General features: G+C 36.4%; 3 protein-coding genes across 3 annotated transcripts; 2 read left to right on the forward strand and 1 right to left on the reverse strand.

Annotated features, from left to right (window-relative positions):
• Window positions 1-1,338: 1,338 nt before the first annotated feature.
• Window positions 1,339-9,523, reverse strand: LOC137709881 (remorin 1.4-like). The gene is made up of 5 exons (XM_068448860.1): window positions 9,310-9,523; window positions 8,052-8,075; window positions 7,851-7,920; window positions 7,607-7,688; window positions 1,339-1,665 (listed from the first exon to the last, which is right to left on the reverse strand). Exons 1-5 carry the CDS (start codon window positions 9,368-9,370, stop codon window positions 1,465-1,467), a joined length of 438 nt encoding a protein of 145 aa, XP_068304961.1. The 5' UTR covers window positions 9,371-9,523; the 3' UTR covers window positions 1,339-1,464.
• A 6,060-nt stretch (window positions 9,524-15,583) lies between these two features.
• LOC137710048 (uncharacterized) lies at window positions 15,584-16,054 on the forward strand. Its single transcript, XM_068449007.1, has one exon. It carries the CDS (start codon window positions 15,584-15,586, stop codon window positions 16,052-16,054), a length of 471 nt encoding a protein of 156 aa, XP_068305108.1.
• Window positions 16,055-17,620: 1,566 nt separating this feature from the next.
• On the forward strand, window positions 17,621-17,989 carry LOC137710049 (nuclear transcription factor Y subunit C-3-like). The gene has a single exon (XM_068449008.1). It carries the CDS (start codon window positions 17,621-17,623, stop codon window positions 17,987-17,989), a length of 369 nt encoding a protein of 122 aa, XP_068305109.1.
• Window positions 17,990-22,707: the final 4,718 nt, after the last annotated feature.

Genomic DNA, 22,707 nt, shown 5'->3' on the forward strand with positions numbered 1-22,707 from the left:
TCTGTGATTCTACAGTGCCCGTTTCATCTCCTCTGAATATTTCGAAGGTAAGTATTTTAGATAATATACAACTAACCCCAATACCATATGGGAGTACATACAAATTGCCACAAAGACAAAATCAAGGTATGCAACTTGATAGGTTCTCTCTTGAAGGAAAAGTGAGGTATCCAAATGCTAATTATGTATCTTGTGAGCGCATTGCACCTGAACGCAAGGCCCTCGTAAATTATATGGATTCCATCAAAATTCCAACTAAGGTGGAAGAAGCTTTACGGGATCCGAAGTGGAAAAAAGCTCACATGAATTCGACAAGATCAACTGGTCGTTAGTTGTATCACCAGTGTCTTCTTTGAGTCTCTTCTTACACGTACTATTGGGTTTGAAACCGCCAAGGAAGTTTGGGACTGTCTTCAAAAACGCTTTGCTCAAAGTTTCGTCGCTAGTGAGGTTAGTCTCCGCTTTCAACTCCTCGATATCTCCAGAAGCAGTCAAATCATTGATCAATATATCAAGGGAGTCATATTTCTACGCTAATCAGAAGCTTCAGATTAGATTCTAATTTTTTAGCTTCATCAGGCAATATTATATATATGACATGTACAGATGTACTATAGTGTCACTTTATTAACGAGTTAATAGATAAACAGATTGATTTCATATATACGTGAATAGCATATATACGTATGTCAAATGATGGCTACATTTTTATCTTTTGGCAAAGTCATATAAATCTGAAGATCGTCCATTGCATGTGTCTCTTGGTATCTTCAGTACGTAGTGAAGATACGTAGTAGATCAATTGATATTTTCCTCACAGTTGGAGTAAAGTGCTTGAGATAGGTAATATGAGAATACTACAAGGAAAAAGAAGACACATATTCTTTTCTAATTATAGTAGTTGGTACATGCTTCCTCTAAACACAAATATTGTGCCAACAGTTGTTTCTGCGTGTGGCAATTAAAAGCGTTCCAAACCTAAAAGAAAACTGACCAACTTAGGGTTTGTTGGGTGAGGGATTTACACGTCCCAAGAATCTAGGTCAAGTGAGGAAGAAATACGCTACACTACTTTAAATAGAAGGAATTAAAAATGTACTACACTGTCATCACAAAAGTATGTAAGTGGGACTTGCAAATGACACCTTTTAAGTACAGAATTGCAGATCCCTCTTTGAGATGAATATCTAATCCCTCCTATATACATTTTGCTCTTCATTCCTTACTAACGTGTGGTCTCAATCCCTTGAGACTTTGAAAATCCCTCACCCAAACATTAGTCTTGGCGAATTCTTGACTAGTGATTACCGAAATGAAAATGAAGCTTTACATGTGATTAGTAGATATGAACTGTCATTAGACAAAAATGACCTTACATTAATATTACTGGTTATATGACCAATACTATATCATTGTCACATGTTGTATGCTAAAATAAACTAGTATTAGGAAATTAAAAGTTGATCAACAGTTAAAACATGATAGGATTTTCTTTGGTACATGCCCTATTTCACGGAAATCGTCAGCCTTCTCGCCCACCTTATTACGTTCTATCCTTTTCGCCTCTTCAACCATTGCCTTCTTCTCTTCTGCTGTCTTATGGATTCCAGCTATTTTGTTTTGCATCTTTTCAACGTACAAAGCCTTCTTCTTTTCTAGTTTTTGCTGCCAAACATAAGACATGTTTAGAAAGCAACAGTAATCAGTATCCTTCGTAGTTATATATACACTGCTGAGATATAAAGAAGCGTATATAAAACCTCAAAACTCAAAAAACGACTAAATTATGGACGTAAAAAGAAAATAATTTTCTATTTTGAATATCCGGAGTTCCAACTGCAGTGGTAGTACGTTTCATTTGCTATGTATTCATATCGAATGCATAAAAATACTGAAATATTCTCATAAGTTAGATCATATGGTGACTAACAAGCTTTTAAAAATGTGTTCAATCCATAGGAGGGTTGGGCATTTGGCACCCGATATTGGAGATTTTAGGTGCGGACACCCACGCCATGAGCTGTCGGGTCAGGATTCATTAGGTGGGATCAAAAGTGGCTAGGGTGAGTGGGGACAGAATGTTAGGAGTGTGCCTAAGTGCATTTTTACTCACTATTCTAAACTGGTGGTGGATACTACCATTATATTGATTATTGTTAAATAAGTATGATTTAATCTATCTAATATGAAATTTTCGTAATATAAATTCATCTAATGACAGTCAATGCAATAGTGAACATCACCACCACTTCAGGATAAATTAATTGTGGCCCTTGACACGTGCCACCCCAAGTGGCGAAAATGACTGGAAGCCCAAAGCTTATGGAGGTTAGATGATCGAACTGGTCACGTTTCGTCGGAGTAAGTTATTCCGATGGAGTGATTAGTCGGACCAGGCTTAGGCCTATTGAGGAGTTTACTTGCCTCCTAAGGAAGGAAACCATAGTTCATGTCAAATAGGATATCTTGAAGATTAGGCAATGTAATCACGATCTCATAATGATTGGATATCTTATCCTAGATTCTCGCCTAAAAACACTCTTGATTTAATAGTGATTACTCACACTACAATGACTCTCAAGATATTTGTAAATACCCTAGCCTGGTATTTATCAAGGATATCTCTTATGATCAATTGTCGACGAGACTACAATACACATATTCTTTCACGCATGCTGTCGTCTACACGTAGACATGGAGAAGTATCTCCTACATGCCTAAGCCAAGACATTTTCGCCAAGGATGGTTCACAATGTGGCACACATCACACCATTCCTTCCATAGAACTACACCCGTGATTTGATTCTGCAAGTCCAGAGATATGTAGATATGCAGGCAATCTAACACGGATTAAACCACACTCCGAATCAACGCCATTCACCCATGACCGGAGTTTATGGGTGATTCCGACGAAACATCGCCTCTATTCGCGGATATGCGTATATTTGGTTCTAAGAATTGATGCTTTCATTGAGAGAAGAATCATATTCAATGACATCTGCCATGAGCGGCAACGAAATTAGAACAATCTCTACTGTTGTTCTTGTCAAATTGTGGTGGAAGCTCTGTTTGATGCTTCACGGATCAACCTTGCTGTGTTTACGAATGTCTGACACAACTGCGGTGAAGAGTCCATCACGCGTTCAAAGCAAAGCGATGAAGTACTTCACAATATCTTGGAAACTCGACTTGATATGCAATTATGGTGGAAGCCATCTGAACTTCAACCTCGGAGCGAACATGGAATGTGAAGCCTAGCCCGATTCGCGATGGCAGCTTCAGACCCACGCATATAGTAACCGTATCAGTGCAACCCTTTTCGTGATCCACATCAACATTTTACCAGACTAACACGAACTGTTCAATCCATTTCACAGATTTAAACCATATGACAAACTTGACTCGCTTCATATTCTTGATCCATAATATATTTGAACCAATAGCAGCTCCGTTAGCTCCAGGATTGTTGTGGCAATTCCGATAAACTCACGGAGCATAGCAACTCCCATTCATGGCAGTATCACGAAAGCCCATTGTGCGTACTTAAATGGCTTCAAATGGAAAATTCATTTTTCGGATAAATGTGAATATAAGGCTAGCTGGAGACGAGGGCTAAGTGATCAAAGATCGTTGTTTCAAAATTTCATAATTTTCAACACAACCAAATCCTTCCAGTTTTCAATAAAGACAACCGAAGCTGCAGTCCTGTCAGAACTACAGGAAAACGAGGGATTCAAAGCCTTCTTGATTTTTCCAAGTGATGTGCCATATGCGCATGAAAAGCTAAGAAGTAGGGCTACAAAGCTCTTATTTTTCCAGAATTTTTCAGAAGGAAAACGACCTCAAATTTGGCACGCAAAGAAGCTGAACAACAAGCCAACCCAGCTAGGACGTTACAGCAACATTGTCAAGTTGACAGATTAAAATGTACCTGTTCAGAACGAATTGGGGTTTTTACCATACACCATGGCAAAGATACGGATGTTAGATTTCCGTAAAATTTTGTGGAACGAGATTCTGAGCTACGTAGAAAACGTTTCGCCTTTTTACCAATCACAGCGCAAATTGGAATTCTATACGGAATTCCTCAAGTTTTCCTTCGAACTTATATTAAACAAACGCACAATGTGCTACAAAAGCCTACGAATTTAGGATATACACAATAATGACTAATTTAACGGTTAACTTAATGGTTCCAGCCAACACAAGTTTGCTCCGACTAGCTAAAAGTAAAGTCACTCACAAAGTAGTGCATGGCAACTCCATACTAGTAATCCTCCATTACTAGCTCATAATGGAAAAGGACAAAGGCATACTATGTGGAGTAAGAAGAGATTCTTTTATGAATATGAAATGACTCATATACCATATAGCCGTTCTGGACCCGGATTCACACACATAAAGAAATCTGAATGACATTGTTACTTCGACTTACTCTAAAAAAACATGGTCCTTGAACTTTTCATTGGTTGGAGTAAGACGGATTAGAGTAAGTACGCCTTCGTAGTGCAATCATGGAGTAACCAGCTCCGGTCGTGATAAGCTAAACAAGCTGACCTACAGTTCCACCATGCTTTGTTAGGCTCCAAACATTTCTACTTGTTCCGCAAGACACATAATCCAACTAGGGACCAAACGTGTTTCCTATGTTCTTAAAATTCCTACCACCTAGGAATTGCCGTGCGCCATAAGTGATCATAATACTCTTATATTCAGATCAATATTGCAAATCACGGATGCTTCATCTAGAATGAATGAGTGAGGAAATTAAACTTAGACAACATGTCATCCTCTATAAGTTAAAGTGCATGTATTAGTTAATTCGAAGGACATGAAAAGTGTGTTGGCACCTCTGGAGGAAAGAATGGCCAATCCAAGACATCAAAATAGTGTCTGTAATTCTGGATCGCCCAAGCATAGTTCCAAAACGGAATGTAAGCACGGGACAAGAACCAACTCTGGTGTGTAAAGACAACTAGCAAACTGCCTGTGCATATCAGTCCATTTTGCGGACTAAAATGAAATTCCTCCAACATAGTTGGACAATGGGACTTATATCGTTGGAAATCTACAAATGTCAGCTCTCCATAACACTTTACGGCTTATGATTCTAGTCCTTAATGAGCAAAATATCGCCATTTTACTATGTATAGTACAAATAGCGATTTTCTGCATATTTGCAAAAGAAACCTTTTCAGGTTTGAACTTCGACGAGTAAAACGCTCGAAGCATCAGTAACTGTGGCACGAGCGTGATCCCATACAAGCATGGAAGTTCACTTTCATGCTAAGGTACTTACTAAAGACGAGGAAAACAACTCGAAAGCCCATCCGACGAATGAACAACCTTGGTTAGAACCATGGTAGCGCTTCAAGAGGTAAGTAATTTTGATTATTTAGTTGTATACATGATTAAATGCAAAGTTTTACATGCTTTAAATATTCTCAAACAAGGTTGAGGCATGGAATCATAACGAGCTATGCACATGAGCTACAACTCCGACTTAAGTTAGCCTCAATCATGTGTGGCTCCTATCTAATAAGCGTCTGACTGGTTTAAGTCTAATTATTGACCTTAAGCAAGTCAACTTGGTCAAATAAATGACGTCATATGCAATAACTCAGGCACTTAACATGGGCCGACGTAGGAAACTGCATATTCAGGATAGAAACCCCAGAGTTGGGAATGATCTTTTCATATCATCGCTACAGATGGCTAATGAATGTGCACCCTTGCCATCCTCACAAGAAACTCCCATTCTCCTTTGCAAGGGCATGAAAATTTTGATCCTCACATGACTTTGTTTGTTCTTTCTTATACAATCTTTTTCAGTACTCATAAGACATAGTTTTGTCTTACTACTTTGTAACTATGCAACCATTGCAAATCTAAAAAATTCAAAGTGTTAGTCTCAAAGAAGTCTCATGTAGCTCATTTCATGGTTTTCTGGTTACCAGCATGGAGACTCAATTTGTATTAAGCGCGGTTACGTTAGGTGGACTACAGACATTGGAACATGGCCCCATTGTCCGGTAAGCTACAGTGCACCATCCAACTTCCAGAAAGTTTGTACAACTTAAGGGTTGTGGTTACACACTCAAACCTGGGCTCTAGCCACTTAAGGGAATAATCAGAGGGATGATCCTAAAATCATTTAAGTAGTGGATATCTGTGCTTATAAGTACTCTTAAGATCTCTATAAATACCCTAGTCTAGGTATTTACCAAGGACATGTCTTTTGATCTCTTAGCACATAATTGTATACGAGATTACAAAACACATATTCTCTCATACATGTCGTCGCTAGCGCATAGACATGGAGAAGCATCTCCTACACTCCTAAGCCAAGGCATATTCATCAAGGATGGTTCACGATGTAGCACACATCACACTACTCCTTTTATGGAAGGACAAACCTATAGGCAATCGAACATGGATTCAATCACACTCCCAATCAACCCTATGACCGGAGTTCATGGGTGATTCCGACGAAACATCGCTTTCGTCTGTAGATGCGTGCAAATTTGGTTCCAGATAAAATGGCCTAATCGGATATAAAATCATCATGATGATAAGGTAATCGAAATATAACCTACATGCAAAAAAATTAGGATTTAAACCCTTGTGGTTTAGTCCTTTAGCAAATTAGTCCATAAGCAAATTTTTCGTTAAATGTCCGTTAAATATTGGTGTAAAAATGTACTTTGATGTGTGCACCTTCTTCCTCGTCTCTCTACTCTCTCTGTAATTTGTATTTTCACTTTCTTCTCTTTCTTGGTAGCAAGAAATCTCAACTATACTCCAATTTTTATTCATTTGAGTCCTTTGTCTTACGTCGGCTCATATCCGTTTGAATCTTGATATTCTAAGAACCTTATTAGCTTCACAGGTGTATCGAACTATGAGGTCTGCGTTTGGCAAAATATTTAGAAATCGTGGCCTTCGAGGTTTATATGCATACATCGGATTGGTTAGAGAGTCCACACTAACTTGAATCTAATTGTTCCGTATTAGTTTCCAATATTATATTTGGATGAAAAAAAGATGAAAAAGGTTGGCTGCAACAAGGTTGGGAATTGGCCGGTTAGAATAACCACGACAATAGTTGAAGATAGATAGGAGGGAAGAAGGTGAAGATACAAATTACAAATAGAGAGATGAAGAGAGAATGTGATCACTAGAAAGAGAAGTAAAATACATTTTTACCTCTGTATTTAACTGAAATTTCACTTGTGAATTAAATTTGCTAATAGACTACATGATGAGAATTTAAATGCTAATTTTTTTACCATGAGTGCTTAGGAAGGATTTAGTATGTCTAGGGTGGTCCGTCTCAGAAGTCCCTATAATTTCGTCATCCAGTGGGGAACCACTACTATCACTACGTACTATTGCATCTCTAACAGCTTACGGGTAACCACAATGTGCAACCCTAATTCAAGAGAAATGATTTTTGCACACCACTTTCTCTTCTTGTACACACATGTTTATATTTTGTCTATTAAATTTATTTTATTTGATTCAAAGATATAAAATAAATAGAAGTGTGCACGAGGAATAATAGGGTGTGGGAAATTTCCCTAATTAACATAGTCCTATTAATTACCTCATACTTCTTTTGACGCGCATCAATAGCCGCTTGTTTGCTTAGCTCCCATGCCACAACATTAGATAACTTTTTATTTGCTCTGTTCAACAATTTGAATAAGTTGACTGTTAAACAATGGATCTTAAAGTTAATGAACAGATGATAATCCATATATATTAACTGAAGTTGTATAAATGTGCCAAGCTTCTCCTACCAAATAAGTAAATGTGTTAAAAAGCTAAAATGGTTTTAAATATCTTACCTGTTGTCTACTTTTGTTTTCTCGCGTTCTTCCCATGCTTTGATTAAACCCAATGACTTGGTTGACAAAACTGTTGTGTAAGAACAAGAAATGATATAAGTAGTTGAGGAGATAAACTGTTAGTTAATTTAAATAATCAAATTAGTACATAATGCAGGCATAAATTAAGAAACTTCATGATAATGTGTTCCGGCCAATTACCTTTTCTAATTGCACCTGCATCCTCTGCACAAACAGAAATAAAGAATCCATAATTAGAAGTTAGACCTAACTACTTCATAGTGTTGTGCAAGTACCAGTCTTCATCATATACCAACTTATACATATAAATTCACTACCCGAATGGTAATTTTTTTCATTTAAAAGAAAAAGAAAACAAAGTGAGCAAAAAAATTGTAGAAATGAAAATAACAAAAAACTTACACACATAGAGACGTTTTCTCCCTAATTTTTGTTACCACTTTTATCATTCTTGATCTCGTTCCCTTGTTATAATGTAGACTTTCACTCTTAATTACAATAAAAAACTAAAAAGGGCAAAAGAAAAAAATAGAAATGTTTTGAAACTGCCTATATATAACAAATGGTTTTGCATTGCATCATATATAGGACTTTAAAATTTTAAAGAATTTAGGGCTGGTTTGGAAATGACAAAAAGTGCTTTGAGAGAAAATATTTTTGAGTTTCAAAAGCAAGAAGTGCTTCCTGGAAGAAGCACCCATTATGTGCTTCTTGTAGAAAGTACGTTAAGTGCTTTTCTAGGATTAACTTACATTTTTACTAAGGATTTGTTGCAAAAGCATTTTCTCTAAAAGTTTCAGTCATTTAGAAGCATTCCCAAACAAGCTTTATTATAACTACTCTAATGTCTAGTATTATTGGTTTGTACTTAAATTTGAGGCACAGGGACATAACATTCATTGGCACATTCAAGAATCTCTCCTCAGATGGCCAATATTTAAAAAAAAATTCTGTTTCTTCAAAATAAAACAGCATTACAACATTCAGATATGAATTAGGAAATTATATAAGAAAATCTCTAAGAAAATAGTAGCATAAGGAACACCAATTTTTCTTTCAATGCAGTGTAGCATTGAATGGTACTGAAAATTGAATATTTAAGATTGAAATAAATGATACAAACCATTATGAAAATCAAATTTAACTAAAAAAAAATCCGTAGCAGAGTATATGTGTGTGTTTATATAGGACCAGGATCCTCTCCTAATCTAAGAATGAGGATCCTCATGACCAAGAGATGTAGACCGTTGGATAAAAATCCAACAGTTATAATTATTATAACTTTAAAAGGACCTTCTGTTTGTAGCCGTTGGATAAAAATCCAACGGCCCACATCCTTTGGTCATGAGGATCCTCATCCTTAGATAAGGAGAGGATCCTGGTCCGTTTATATATATATGAGAAAACATTGAGAGAGAGAGAGAGAGAGAGAGATTACTTTCAACTATTGCAGGAGTAGCCTTTTCATTTTCAGGTGGTGTTGGCGCTGGGCTCGCCATGGAGATTTTGGCCAAAGCTACCAGATTATGGGTTGTCTTGTAAACAGTGTGTTATGAATGTAAAACTCAATGCACCCCAATGTGTGTTTCCACCTTCGTAGTAAATTAATTTAGATCACATAAACAATGAAGAAGAGAAACCTGAAGGCCTAAGAAAATAATTTTCGGCGCTTCAATATTAGCTCTGCTTTCTTTCTTTCTCGTTCTTTCCAGGGGCTCTAAGAGAGAAGGAAGGTAATGCAAAAAAGAAATTTTATTATTGTGCTAGTGAGAGTAATTTAGAATATTTAGTTTGGAATTAAGAGACCCTAAAATTAATCTAAACCACCAGTTGCGATTGGAGGTAAACAAAGACACAAGTCGCCAAAAATCCGTGTGGTATTGCGCTTTCCTAAATTTCGGACTATGGGTAGGTGGAATTATGTGGCATTCTTAGTAATTCTTTCACAAGTTTTGTTTCTATGTTGTCTTAAATAGTAAGAAAGAGTCCAATGAAAACTGTAAGTTTCTGATGGAAAAGCAATATATAGTCTGTACCCAAATAAGAGCAAAATGTATTCTCTATTTGTGTTGCTATTACTTGACTTTTAATCTGAGTTGTACAAAATAAGCACACATTCGATTAATTATCCAGAGTTTTTGGAGATCAATATCCTAAAGTATCGAGATCAATAAATTAAGGATTGGGAACTCAGAACCCTCTTAGATTCTCATGCCACCGATGCATAAATGAGATGCCCAAAGTAGGCATATTATTGCAAATTAACAAAGATTAATCATTACTGGATCACCAACCCTGTTATTTACCTTTAACCATTTTTTTTTTTTAACCCGGTTATTCATCTTCAGCTTTTGGCTATGGCAAATTAACTACCATGTCATGATTAAAGTGGTTCCCTACATATAGAAGTAATTTATATGCACATCTCATTTCTCCACATCTATATCATATTTAATTTTAGTTTTTAAATTGAATAAATTCAATAAAAAATCAGGGACAAAAATAAAGATTAAATAAAGGTGTGCACAAAAGTGTAGAAGTTATTTCTCATAAATACTAATTTTTAGAAAACCTCATTCTAATCCTTGCAAAAATTTGAAATTTAATTTTTAATCTCTTAATATATTAATCACCTCATTTATAATTATATTTTGATGTTTTATTTGTTTTTCTTCCTAATTTTAATGTCTTAGGTATATTTATTTCTCATTTTCATTTCATTCATCATAAAATATTTTGTTGTACACGTTTAGGTAAACTAAATTTTTATATAACATATTATAGTACACTTTGGGTTCTTCATTTAGGTACATTATTTTATTTAATATATTTCATCATATCCATCGATACAAACATTTAGGTACATTAATTATTTATAATATATTTCGGTACATAAATTTTGTTATATAAATACTGGTACAAACATTTAGGTACATAAATTCATTATAATATATTTTGGTACATTAATTCATTTTAAATATTTGGAATGTGTATATTAATTAAAAAATTAGAATGTGTATATTAATATATAAATTCAAATATTTAATTATGGGAGACATTGAATGAAATACACTTTAAATATTAAAACAAAAGCAGAATATTAAAATACACATAAAAGGACTAGAAAAAGGAGGAAGAAGTAATGTGGGCTCATAAAGTCAAAGCAAATTGGTTAAAACATGGAGATAAAAATACGAGATTCTTCCAATTGAGTGCCATGATAAGAAGCAAGCACAATGAAATCAACAAGATCAAAGATGGAAATGGTTTTTGGTGGTTTAGAGGTGAGGGTTTGGAGCAAGTCTTTGTGTAGGAATTTAAATTGCGATTCACCAATTGCTCTAATCCTACTGCTGATCACATCAACTTAATCAATCAAGTAATAAACCCTTGTATTTCAAATGAGCATAATAACATGTTAACTAATACTCCTTAAAATGTTGAGATTTGGCATGCTGTTAAAAGCATTGGTGCTCTTAAAGCACCAAGGCCTGATGGAATCCATGCAAGTTTCTACCAGGAATGTTGGGACTTGGTGGGACCTTCAGTGTGCAACATGGTGAAAGACTTCTTAGACAATAATACCAGTCTCAAATTAATTAATCATACAAATATTGCTCTAATTTCAAAAGTGGAGAATCTAGAGATTGTCAATAATTATTGACCAATTAGCCTTTGTAATCTTGGTTACAAAATTATCACGAAAGTCATGATTACTAGATTGAAATCCCTCATTCATTTGTGTATCTCGCCCAACTAGGGAGCTTTTGCTCTGGGCAGATCTATACAGGATAACATCCTCATTGCTCATGAATTGTTCTCTAGTTTTAAGAGGAAGAAAGGCAGGAAAAGGGATCTAGCTGTCAAGCTAGACTTGGAAAAGGCGTATGATCTTCTAAATTGGGATTATATCAAGTGTGTTTTGGTAAGGTTTGGTTTCTGCCATAAGTGGATGAATTTAAGTATGGAATGTATCTCTTCTACATCCTTCTCAGTCAATATTAATGGAGAATCTCATGGCTACTTTTGCCCAAGTAGATGTATTAGACAAGGTGACCCCTTATCTCCCTAAATTTTCATTCTTTGCATGGAACCCCTTATTAGGAGTTTGAATGAGTTAGCTTATACTCCTAAAACCCATATTAGTTTGCTCACTTCACCTTTTGGCTACAAAGTCTCGAATTTAGTCTTTGTAGATGATTGCCTTATCTTTGCCAAGGCAACTATATAGGGTGCCAGGAATGTGCTAGAGGTTTTAAATAAGTTTGCAAATGATCTTCTAAAGAACGATTTTGTTAATATTCTCCAAATTCAACATAAAACTACCATTGGTATATACATAATATTGTTTTCTAGAAGCACTCTATGAATGGAAATGAGCTGATCATGAAGGTTAAGCAAAAACTTGCAGGTTGGAAGGCAAAAACCCTTTCAAAGGCGGGGAGACTTACGCTTGTCCAATCCAACCTCATAGGTATGCCTAATCATATAATGTCTTACTTTAAATGTCCTCATAAACTAACCAGTCAATTAAATAGAGAATGCAGACAATTTTTTGGGGGTAATAATCGTAATTGTAGCCATGTGAGTTGGAAAAAAATATGTAGACCAAAGAATGCGGGTGGTTTAGGTATCAGGAACCTAGACCATTTTAATACGGTGTGTCTTGTTAAGCTGGGATGTAAAGTGCTTTTCAATAATGATAACTAGTGGGTTAATATAGTTAGAAGGATATACCTTAGACATGATACTTTTCTGGAGGCTAAAACTAAACAAAACCACTCACTAGCTTGGAAAGGTATTCTAGGGTCCAGAGACATTATTATTAAGGGTATGAGGTGGGTGGTAGGTGATGGCAAAGACATTATGTTCTGGACTCATAACTGGGTTTTTCTTCACCCTCTCATCCATCTTATACCAGAGAATTGAAGACATCGAATCAAATAGGGCACTAAGGTTGTAGAGTTTATTGTTGATGGTCATTGGGATAGAGACAATTTAAATCAAATGATAGACAATTATATTGTTAACAAAATATGTGACATTCCTATCCCTCATTATTCTTTCAAGGACTCTGTTGTTTAGGGTCCAAGTACTAATGCTAGGTTCTCAGTTAAATCCGCGACTTGGCTCTAAATGGAGGATCTTGGCCCTTCACCGATTCAAGGTCTTATCAATAGAGTTTGGAAGCAAATCTTGCCTCCCAAAGTAAAGTGGTTTGCCTGGAGCCTTATCAAGGGTGAGTTACAAACTAGGAAGAAACTAAGCAAGTTCATAACAAATATGGATACTAATTGTCCTTTGTGCAATAACCACGTGGAAGATCAAGATCATCTGTTTCTCCATTGTCGGTATGTTAAGCAAGTTTGGAGTTGCTCCAATGATACGTTATTTTCAAATATTGTTACTAACCTCAAGATAAATGCTTGGCTTAAAAACCTCTCATCAGAATAAGAATGTTGCAAGTAACTTAAGTAAAGCTTTGGCCATTTGCTAGCAAATATGGAATGATAGAAATGGTAGAATTTTCAGGAATGAAAGCCTTTGCATAGTAGATCTTTTCTCCGTGCGATAGTTACAGTTAATGATTGTAACGACCCATCCCCAAAAATTATAGTTTTAAAAATTTTAAAACATGAATTAACAAAAATGCCCTTCAAGGCAAATACGTTGACTTTTGTTGACCGCCTTGTCGTTTCACTTAAGATCGGTTTTCTTGGCTTATCCTTATAGTACTCGTCACTACGAATGTGTGGGCGTAAGGAGAACACAATTTGGAGTTATTAACGAACGAAGTTAAAGGCAAAATGGCCATTTGACCATAAATCTAGAAGGCTCCAGCAAAATCTGGAGTAGTGAAGAAGTGACACGTGGATGGTTGAAATGAAAAGAAAGAAGAGAAAGGAGAGAGGAAGGGGAAGATGTGGTCAAATAGAAAAGGGAGGAGGAGGATGGGCCAATGGGAAAGGGAAGAAAGGAGGGGGAAAACCGGGTCTTTCTTGACCTGTGCGACCTGACCGGCGAGAACCATAGAACCCGGTGGTTTCCCGGCCAATTTATGGCAAATTAAGCCGAGACACCCCTTGGAAAACATTTCACGACCTTCCCTCTTCCATTTCCACCTAAGATTAGAAGAAATTTGGTTGTAGTTTGGTGCAAAAATCACCGTGGGTGTCACAGGAAACCTTACCCAAGATCCACCATTTGTGAAACGATCTCCTTCAATTACCACCACCTAAACACTCCTCTAGAGGTCAGGAACAAATGCCAAACAAGTTTGGGGACGGCGGAGCACCGGAGGTGACGGATCAAAGTCACCCATTTCTAGTGTTTCCAACGGGTTTGAGTGAAATTGGGGCTTTTCTCGGCCAAATTGGGCTTAGTCACATGTATGAAACTTACTCCACTCATCAAGATCTTCATTCGTGTAAATTTTGGAAATTTTTGGAGTTGTTTGATTTTCCGGCTAGTCGGGGTGGCAAACTACCATGTGCAACGGCTCGTGGAGGAAAACCCGAGGTCCTTCCTTAGGTTTTTTCGATGGGTCAAATCCAAATACGTCGTCCGTTTTCCCAATTCTAACATTTTAGTAGAGTTTTACTAAAAGGTCCCTAATTGTGTTTAGGTGCGTTGGCGGGAAGCGACGTCATGCTTAATAGTTCGAGCGATTCTCTAGCAATAAAATCTGTGAGTGAACCCCTTCTAAACTTATATATTTTTATAAAATATTAGTCTAGCATGCATTGCATATTTTATGAATGGAGCATGATTTATAATATGTTTTACGGATTTTCATACTTATGATTTATTAAATTGCTCTTACGAAAAAATTATGATATAGCGGATTTATATACTACTAAAGGTTATGAATCATGGGATTTTAGTTTATGACATTCTATGGATTCACGTATATGTTTGTTATGGATTATGAATATGATTTGCGCTGGATTTATGAGGCGAGGTTTGAGCTTTTGAGCTCCAATGTTTGATATGAGATTTTGAGATATGTTTTTGGTATTTACCTAGTGGGTTATCATACAGCACATCCGCACACCACGAGTACAGATGTCTATGGCCATATGACATAGTTGATGATGGAGGAGTGAGATATGATATATGATAAACTCCCAGCTTCACTGTCGAAAGCAGTGTCGGACAGCTTCACTAGCCACGGCTAGTGTCAGTGTGGATGTATGCTATTTTATACAACTTCACCTTCGGGGTATTATATATGTGTTTTCAAAACAGGGGGTTAGTATGTTCAGAAATAAAATGTTTTTCTATTATTAGTATTATTATAATAAACTTTGGTCCCCTCACCTTTTCTATTTTGCGCCCCCTCAGGAGTTAGGATCGAGGCACTTGATCCCGGCATTAGGACTCTATAGCATATGTATCTTCGAGCTCCTCAGTATAGGTATCATTCCCTTGTTTGTATCTTTTCCTAGTAGTTCTTTCATATTATTCTTAGTTAGTTGTATGCTCTGAGCACGTTCCTACATTGGTATAATCATCCTAATTGCATATATTTTGAGTTATATGCGTGTTTTAAATGGCTTCGTCACCCTCGGGTGTTGGCCAGCACGTGCCTACCCTGGTATGTGGGGATATCAAGGCTAGGGTGTGTCAATGATTATTTCAAGGTTAATGTTGCTAATCTAGAAAGTGCAAAAGTGCCAGTTGAAAATAACTTGATCAAGTGGAAATGTCCAATGTCTCCTTATGTTAAAATAAATTTCGACGGGTTGATGTCTAACTCCTTGGCTGCCGGAGGCTTCGTTATTAGGAAATGGCATTGCAGACCTATCCTTGCCGGTGCTATAAACTTGGGGTTTACGACCATTAACGTTGGTGAGGCTCTGATCTGGGCTAGAAAGAGAAGCTTGACACACTTTGTGGAGGGTGATTCTAAGCTTATCATTGATGCTATCTGTGGTGCCTGTGAAGTGCCGTGGAATTTGAGATCTATTATTGAGGACATCAGGTGGCGTGCCTCGTCCTTCCAAGATATCAAGTGGGGTCATGCGTTAAAGGAAGCAAATTTTGTTGCGGATGTTGTGGCGTCTGTTGGGCTTAAGATAGATAACCTTTATATTTGGGATGCTTGTCTTCCTGTGGAAGTAAACTTGGCCTTCCATTTTGATTGTATCAGCTCCGGCTGTGTGAGGGGTTTCTCCCCTTAATGAAGTTTCTTTCCTATAATAAATAAATAAAAGGACTAGAATCAATATGTAACTAACACTAGGTTTTCAAGGATTAAACTTCAAAAACTCCGTCTAATATTTCACCTGTTATAACATGAGTGAATAACATAGGCTAATAGGTCTTACTTTTATGGTATACTAATAAATAACAAATGCAAATATCATAGTTTGAGTGGAATGATTACACCATGTGAGAGCGCCAATGCAAAGACTCAAAGTCCGAACCTCTATTCTCATATTTTGGTCCCAAAAAGGTGGTGGATTTATGTATTTTGGTTTTCTTCTCCAATGAAATGACTCAAATATTAAGACTCAATTTTAAGTCTCAAATCTTAAGACTCAATTTGGAGTCTTAAGATTTGAGTCTTTGCACCAGAGAAGAAACATTGGTCTTAAAACTCATATTTGAGTTGTAACAATTTGGTTATGTGCATTGGAGATGAGTGGACTCAAATCTCATTTTTCTTGGTTAAATAACATTTTTTCTAGTTGACATGAGCTCCACCTTGGTCTTAAATCTTGTATTGAAGCTCAAGTTTGGGTCTCATTTTGCCTCAAAACTCAAATACAAGTTTCAAGTCTCATGTTCATTGAAGATGTTTTGCTTTATATTTTGACTCAAATATAAGATTTGAGTCCTTGCATCGGAGATGCTCCGACAATATTCTAGATGCACCTAAAAATCTCTCATGATCATACAAGTAGACTAACACAATTTCCTGCTAACAATGAAAATTTCCATTTTAACACAATCTAATAGTGGAATGATTTCTGTTTTGGCTTACTTTTTGCAAGCATGATCGTTGAATGACAACCTAAGAAAACAGTTTGGATCATGAAATAACACTATGTAGTTTGCCTAAAGTAGTGATTACAATCATATTAAGTCACTAACTGATTAATACTTCAACACTCATGTATTTTATATCTATAACCCAACAAAACTCACATTCATGTACCGAGCTAACTATATCAGCTATTTATATTATACAGTATATAAGGGCAATGATCCACACTAAGCTATTATGTTTTATTATTCAATTAATATTGAAACTAGACCAAATCTCAACCGACAGAACCTTTTACGAATTGTGCTTCAAAAGCCAAACATGAAACCAACATCAAGCTTAATAAGATACAATAAAAGTGAACCATGATCTATTTGTATATGTACAATATTGCATCCTATGCCACTATATAGAAATTTGTCGCCAAGGATCCTTGTTCCACTTATTAGTTATTATTGTGGACACCAAACGCATATGCTTGTTTAAGGTGACGTCTCATATATAGGCTTTGACTTTATTAACATTTCAATATCATTATTGTAGGCTTTGAAAAATGTAAGTACAAAATTGTATAAGGGAATTTATCTAAGGGATTGTTTATATAATTAAGAAACTAATAACTAGGTCATCATATGTAATTAGCCGGCTGCCAGCCTGCCGGCTGCTCCCTTGTTATCATATTTACATAAAGTGAAAGACGTTATAAGTTTCGTAACTTCGGTAACTTGATAACACAAAGTTCGAACGTTCAAAACAAATGAGGCAACCAGGAAGGTATTCGAGATTGATGATGTGTGGAGGCATAACGGGGAGATCGGGCCCCCACTCGTTGCCCTTGGCGAGAATCAAGAAGATCATGAAGAATTCTGGGGAGGACGTGAAGATGATATCAGGAGAGGCTCCAATTGTGTTCTCAAAGGCGTGTGAATTGTTCATAGAGGAGCTCACCAGGAGGTCTTGGATGACTACCCAACAAGGGAAGAGAAGGACACTGCACAAAGAGGACATCGAATCCGCTGTCGTAGGCACCGATATCTTTGATTTTCTTGTGAGTTTGGTTTCGGATTCTTGCAATTCGGAGGATATCATCACGCCAGTGGGAATTGAAATATTAGACGAGTCATAAACCGAAGTGTATGTGTACATACTAACATACAAATAAATATTTCAAATTAGCACACATATAGTATCTGTGTGTTTTACCAAGTTAACACAAATATGTACTAGAGAAATGAAACAAAAGAAGTGGCCTTATTGGGCTAGTGAGTTACATTTGAAAATAGGGAAAAGGTAAAAACAAAAACTTGTTAAATTTTCTTAGCTTCTCTCTTTCGGTCGAATGGGATATTTGTTAACAGCCAAAAAGGCAAAACAGGGACGGAACGCAATACAAACAGCAAAAATACAGAAACATGAAATTATAGTTAGAAGAAAATTAGGGGTGTGGCTCCAAAGCTACGTTTTTTATTTTTATTTTTATTGTATTTTTTTGAGCAAGTGATATTATCCACATTAAAAGACGGGAGAGTGGGTTAAGTCTCACAATGGGCGAGCCATATTAATGTGTTCATATTCGCATTTGGCAAGAATCGAATATAATGCATCTCACTTACAAGTGAAGATGAATACCAACTAGTCTCTTACTTTAAAGCTACGTAACATTCAATGTTACGAATATTTAGCGGTTACAAATAGATTTGATTTCCACAACTTTTAGATCTACTTTCTTCAATCTCAATTATTCGTTCTCGCACTACTCAATGTTAAGAGCAAGTCCAGCAGACCTCCAAATGCCCAAGCATCTGGATTGAGTTGCCCTACACCAAAAAAAAAAAAAAACCTCCACAGGTCCCAATTCCACTAAAAAAAACACCCTCTCCAAACGAAATAATATTGTCAAGCCAAATAAGGTTTTGTCGCCTATTTTTTGTCCGACGACAATTCGTCGGGGCAATTTTAGTCTAGCAAACGTCGTCGCTCAATCGTTGGCCCGACAAACCAAATTTGTCCAACGCTACTATTTCATCGGGTTTCTGAAAATAAAATGATGTAAACTTATTTTGCCCTACGAGAAGGCCGTCAGACAATTAATCTAAGGAAAAAAATACAAAACAGAAGCTCGATGGAAAAATTCGTTGGCCAAAAGTTTTATATGTTTAAATAATTCGTAATTTAAAAATTATATTTAATTTTAATAAATAAATAAACTCTGATTATATTAATCTAAAAAAAATCACAATATTTAAAAAATGTATTTAATTATTTTAAAACTAAAATATTCATACAAATGTATGTAAAATATCCTAAACTAACTACTGTTGATGGCTCGCGGGATGGCGGTTGAAGGTGGCGTGGAGGATTTGGGGGAGGCAAATGCTAGAAACTACCATTGCTGCTAGAGACTACCATTGCATGGACCATCCCAGCAATGTACCACCGAAACTCCTCTTCTCACTGGCACATCTCTTCTTCCTGATCTTCTTTTTGCTGGCGTAGGGGCACTAACTGCTGTCGTCTCGAAGATGTCTCACTTGGAGTCTAAGAGATAGATGTAGAAGATACCCCGTGGTCTCGAACCTGACACCTACTTCTAAGCAACGTATCTTTTTACCCTTCCATCGCCCAACCCATCCATCAACTGTATAGATACCTTTAGATTAGGTGTTAGCTCCTCCATTGGCATGTCCAATTATTGTTGGAAAAGGTTGGTGAGGTACTCGTCATTCTTTTGCGACATGGAAGCCTACAAAAGAAAGAGAAACCAATTAAGATTATCAATCATGATTTTATTATTGATAAGTGTAATGAATTTTCAAATTGAAATATTGAACAGAGTACTTACATAAATGTTGTCAAACACCCGGTTGCCATAATTGGCATGCATATCCCCTAAGTGATAAAGGTACCACTTCGCTTCCTAGTTACCCTTATTTTCCCTCGATTTCCCCTGTGAATAAATAAAATTAGTTAAATTAAAAAAAAAATTTAATTTAAATGAAATAAAAAAAACTTAATTACTATAAATTCCGGGCTCTAAAAATGACTGCAGAGCCACTCTCACTCGGGCCATCTTGTCAGTAAACTCCGGGGATGGATCAGTAGGAGGTTTAGCAGTAGATGCACAAGTGTGGTAGTACGTACATGTAGCTCGTATTTATTTCCACTCCTTGTACCATCCGGTCCAATTCGATTTATGTACTCAAACATATCCGGGTGCTCTATGTTGATGGAGAAGTTGACCTGAAAAAGACAACAACCAAAAAAAAGTGTATTAGTTTAAAAATACACACTTACTGAGATCTGTCTCATCATCTCTTCCCGCACTTGGGGGAGAGCTTCTTCCATGAAGGGACGAATATGGGGCACTTGGTGAGGATGATGGCTCTTATGTCGTGAATCAACAGGATGTTGACTTTGAGACTCTCTCGCCGATGGAGCGGGTCGTTGTCGACAACGATCTTGTTTTTCACTACGTGGTGATCATGTTCGAGAACGAACATCTACATATCCCTGCACTTTGACCATCTTCCCAGCTGGGAATTCTCCGTCTCCGTCTCCCTCTAACGCACGGCCCCCGTAACGGCATCGACCGTGGCGTCTACAAGGGATGGGATTGGCACATTGCCGTGCCATCTCCGACTATGCATGTGTGGCAGATCGGTATTTCTGCCACTTACTCACTCTGACTTAAACCAGAGGTAGAGCGACAATCGCTAGTGCCACTTACTCACTCTTTAAATATTTCATAACATGACATTAATTCATAAAATTCATACAAATTACATAAATTTTGTTTGTTTTTTTTTTTTTTTTTTATTTCTACAAATTATAGTATTCCTAAAAATGTGACAATTTATAAAATTCTTACAAATTTCTAAGAGCCTGTTTGGTATCAACAACAGAGCTACCCAAAGACCAGGAGGTGTGCGATCAATGTCTCTTCAACGGTCAAGTTAGTAAGCAAAATAAGACTCAAGAAGTGGTAAGAAAATAAGTATGTGATAATTGTGTCACCAGAGATGAACCCTAAAAGAGTGTATTAATATTAGTCGAGGAGGAGAACTTTTAGGATAGTAGAACCCTTATTAAACTGTGAGAATCCCAAGATATATCTAGGAAGTAGATATTGCTTCCTCTTAGAAGTGTGATTACTTGCGGTGCACATCAATCCTTAGATTGTAAGAACTCTAAGATTATTGAAACCCGTTAATTCCTTGCTAGATTAGGTTTCTGTATCTTGCGGAACAAACACGGTCAATCTTAGTGAAGTCATCGAACTTCGCCCACTAATTCCATAACAGGATGATGGTGTCATCGCTGCTTCGGAATATGCATATCTCGTAAGTCCAATGATGGTGTCATCCCTGCTTCGTTCCATGATTGGACTTATGAGATATGAGTATTCCGATCCACCTTACTCTTGTCATAGAAAATTATGGTCCCACAATCGGGTCTGTTCATTGTATTGTTCTACGATCCAGGAGTGTAGTTGCAAAAAATAATCAAAATCAGAGTTAAAATAATAGTTAAATCGTGATGATACGTTTATAACCATAGAATGATTTCATCCAGTTACCTAATCCTTGAAAGTTTTTTTTTTAAGTGAATTTTGGCATATGCGATCTCATACTATAATAAAAAAAAAAGTGTAACTGTTGAATCACTAAAATTAGTTTCGTAGACTGCGTATCTCGTCGACACAATAGATTCAATAAACACTTAGAATTTAGTCTGTACTTTTATAAAGCAGAATGCAAGATTTTGTGGTAATCACTAGTGCAATTATTTTAAACTGATGGTTGGGTTCGTGTAGGATTCTTAAGGATCGAAAAACAATCAAATCGTAATGAACTAAAGTTACAGCATTAATTACAATGTTGCATGCAATGCTATTAAAGTAGTTTGTATGCATGCTTAGGGTTTCGATGACTAAGAGTAGTCACTTACTGGTATTCGAAGACATGGTTATCAAAGATAATCTTTGTCTTCTCTTCTCTTGGTTACGTAATAGATCTCTAAGCTCTCAATGGAACAAGTTCTTGCAAGTGGTTGAAATCACACACCCGTGAAGAGAGACCAAGACCAGATATATAATGTAACCTATCCTTCCATTAAGGATGTCAGTTACAAGCAGTTTTTCATTCATGTAACTGCCTCTAATTCAAATAATTAGTTTCTTAAGTTTTTCCTCTCATATTGGCATTTATCTGGTGTGTGCCACTCTTTCAAGTCATTTGAGTACAACCAAAATGTTCATACAATTGCACCACAATATGAACTGATGCAGCTCACTTATTTGGGATTTCTTACATTCTCCCACACAAGCAGAATCTGTTCATTTAACTTAATTGCAATTGTCCAAACAAATATGATCACTGATTGCATTCTCTTAATGACTTTTACAATCATATACCTGATTTACCAATTGAGTCTTTAAGCTATTTGATGCTAGTGTTAGCATCAGTACTTGAAAACCACAATACAAATAATCTATGACATATAACATTGTATAGAAGGAAACTAAATATCTGGGATACAAAATGAATATATTCGAATTACTCCCACATTTCTTTTGTCCCAATATACTGCAGATATCTCGTATACTTTTAGAAATTACATAAACCGACATAAATCACAGTACATGTATTAACATGATTACATTACTGATTAAAAGTTTCTCATATATACATATATAAGCTTTTGTACCTTACTCCCACATTTAAGAGAGATCAGATGAGAACTGCAACCCCTTTTCATTAAATGCTTATTGAAGACTGTAACATTGAGTGCCTCTGTTAAAGGATCAGCAACCATATCATGGTACTAATGTGTTCAATATCAATG

The sequence above is a fragment of the Pyrus communis genome, chromosome 12 (genome assembly GCF_963583255.1).
Source record: "Pyrus communis chromosome 12, drPyrComm1.1, whole genome shotgun sequence".
Taxonomy (NCBI): domain Eukaryota; kingdom Viridiplantae; phylum Streptophyta; class Magnoliopsida; order Rosales; family Rosaceae; genus Pyrus; species Pyrus communis.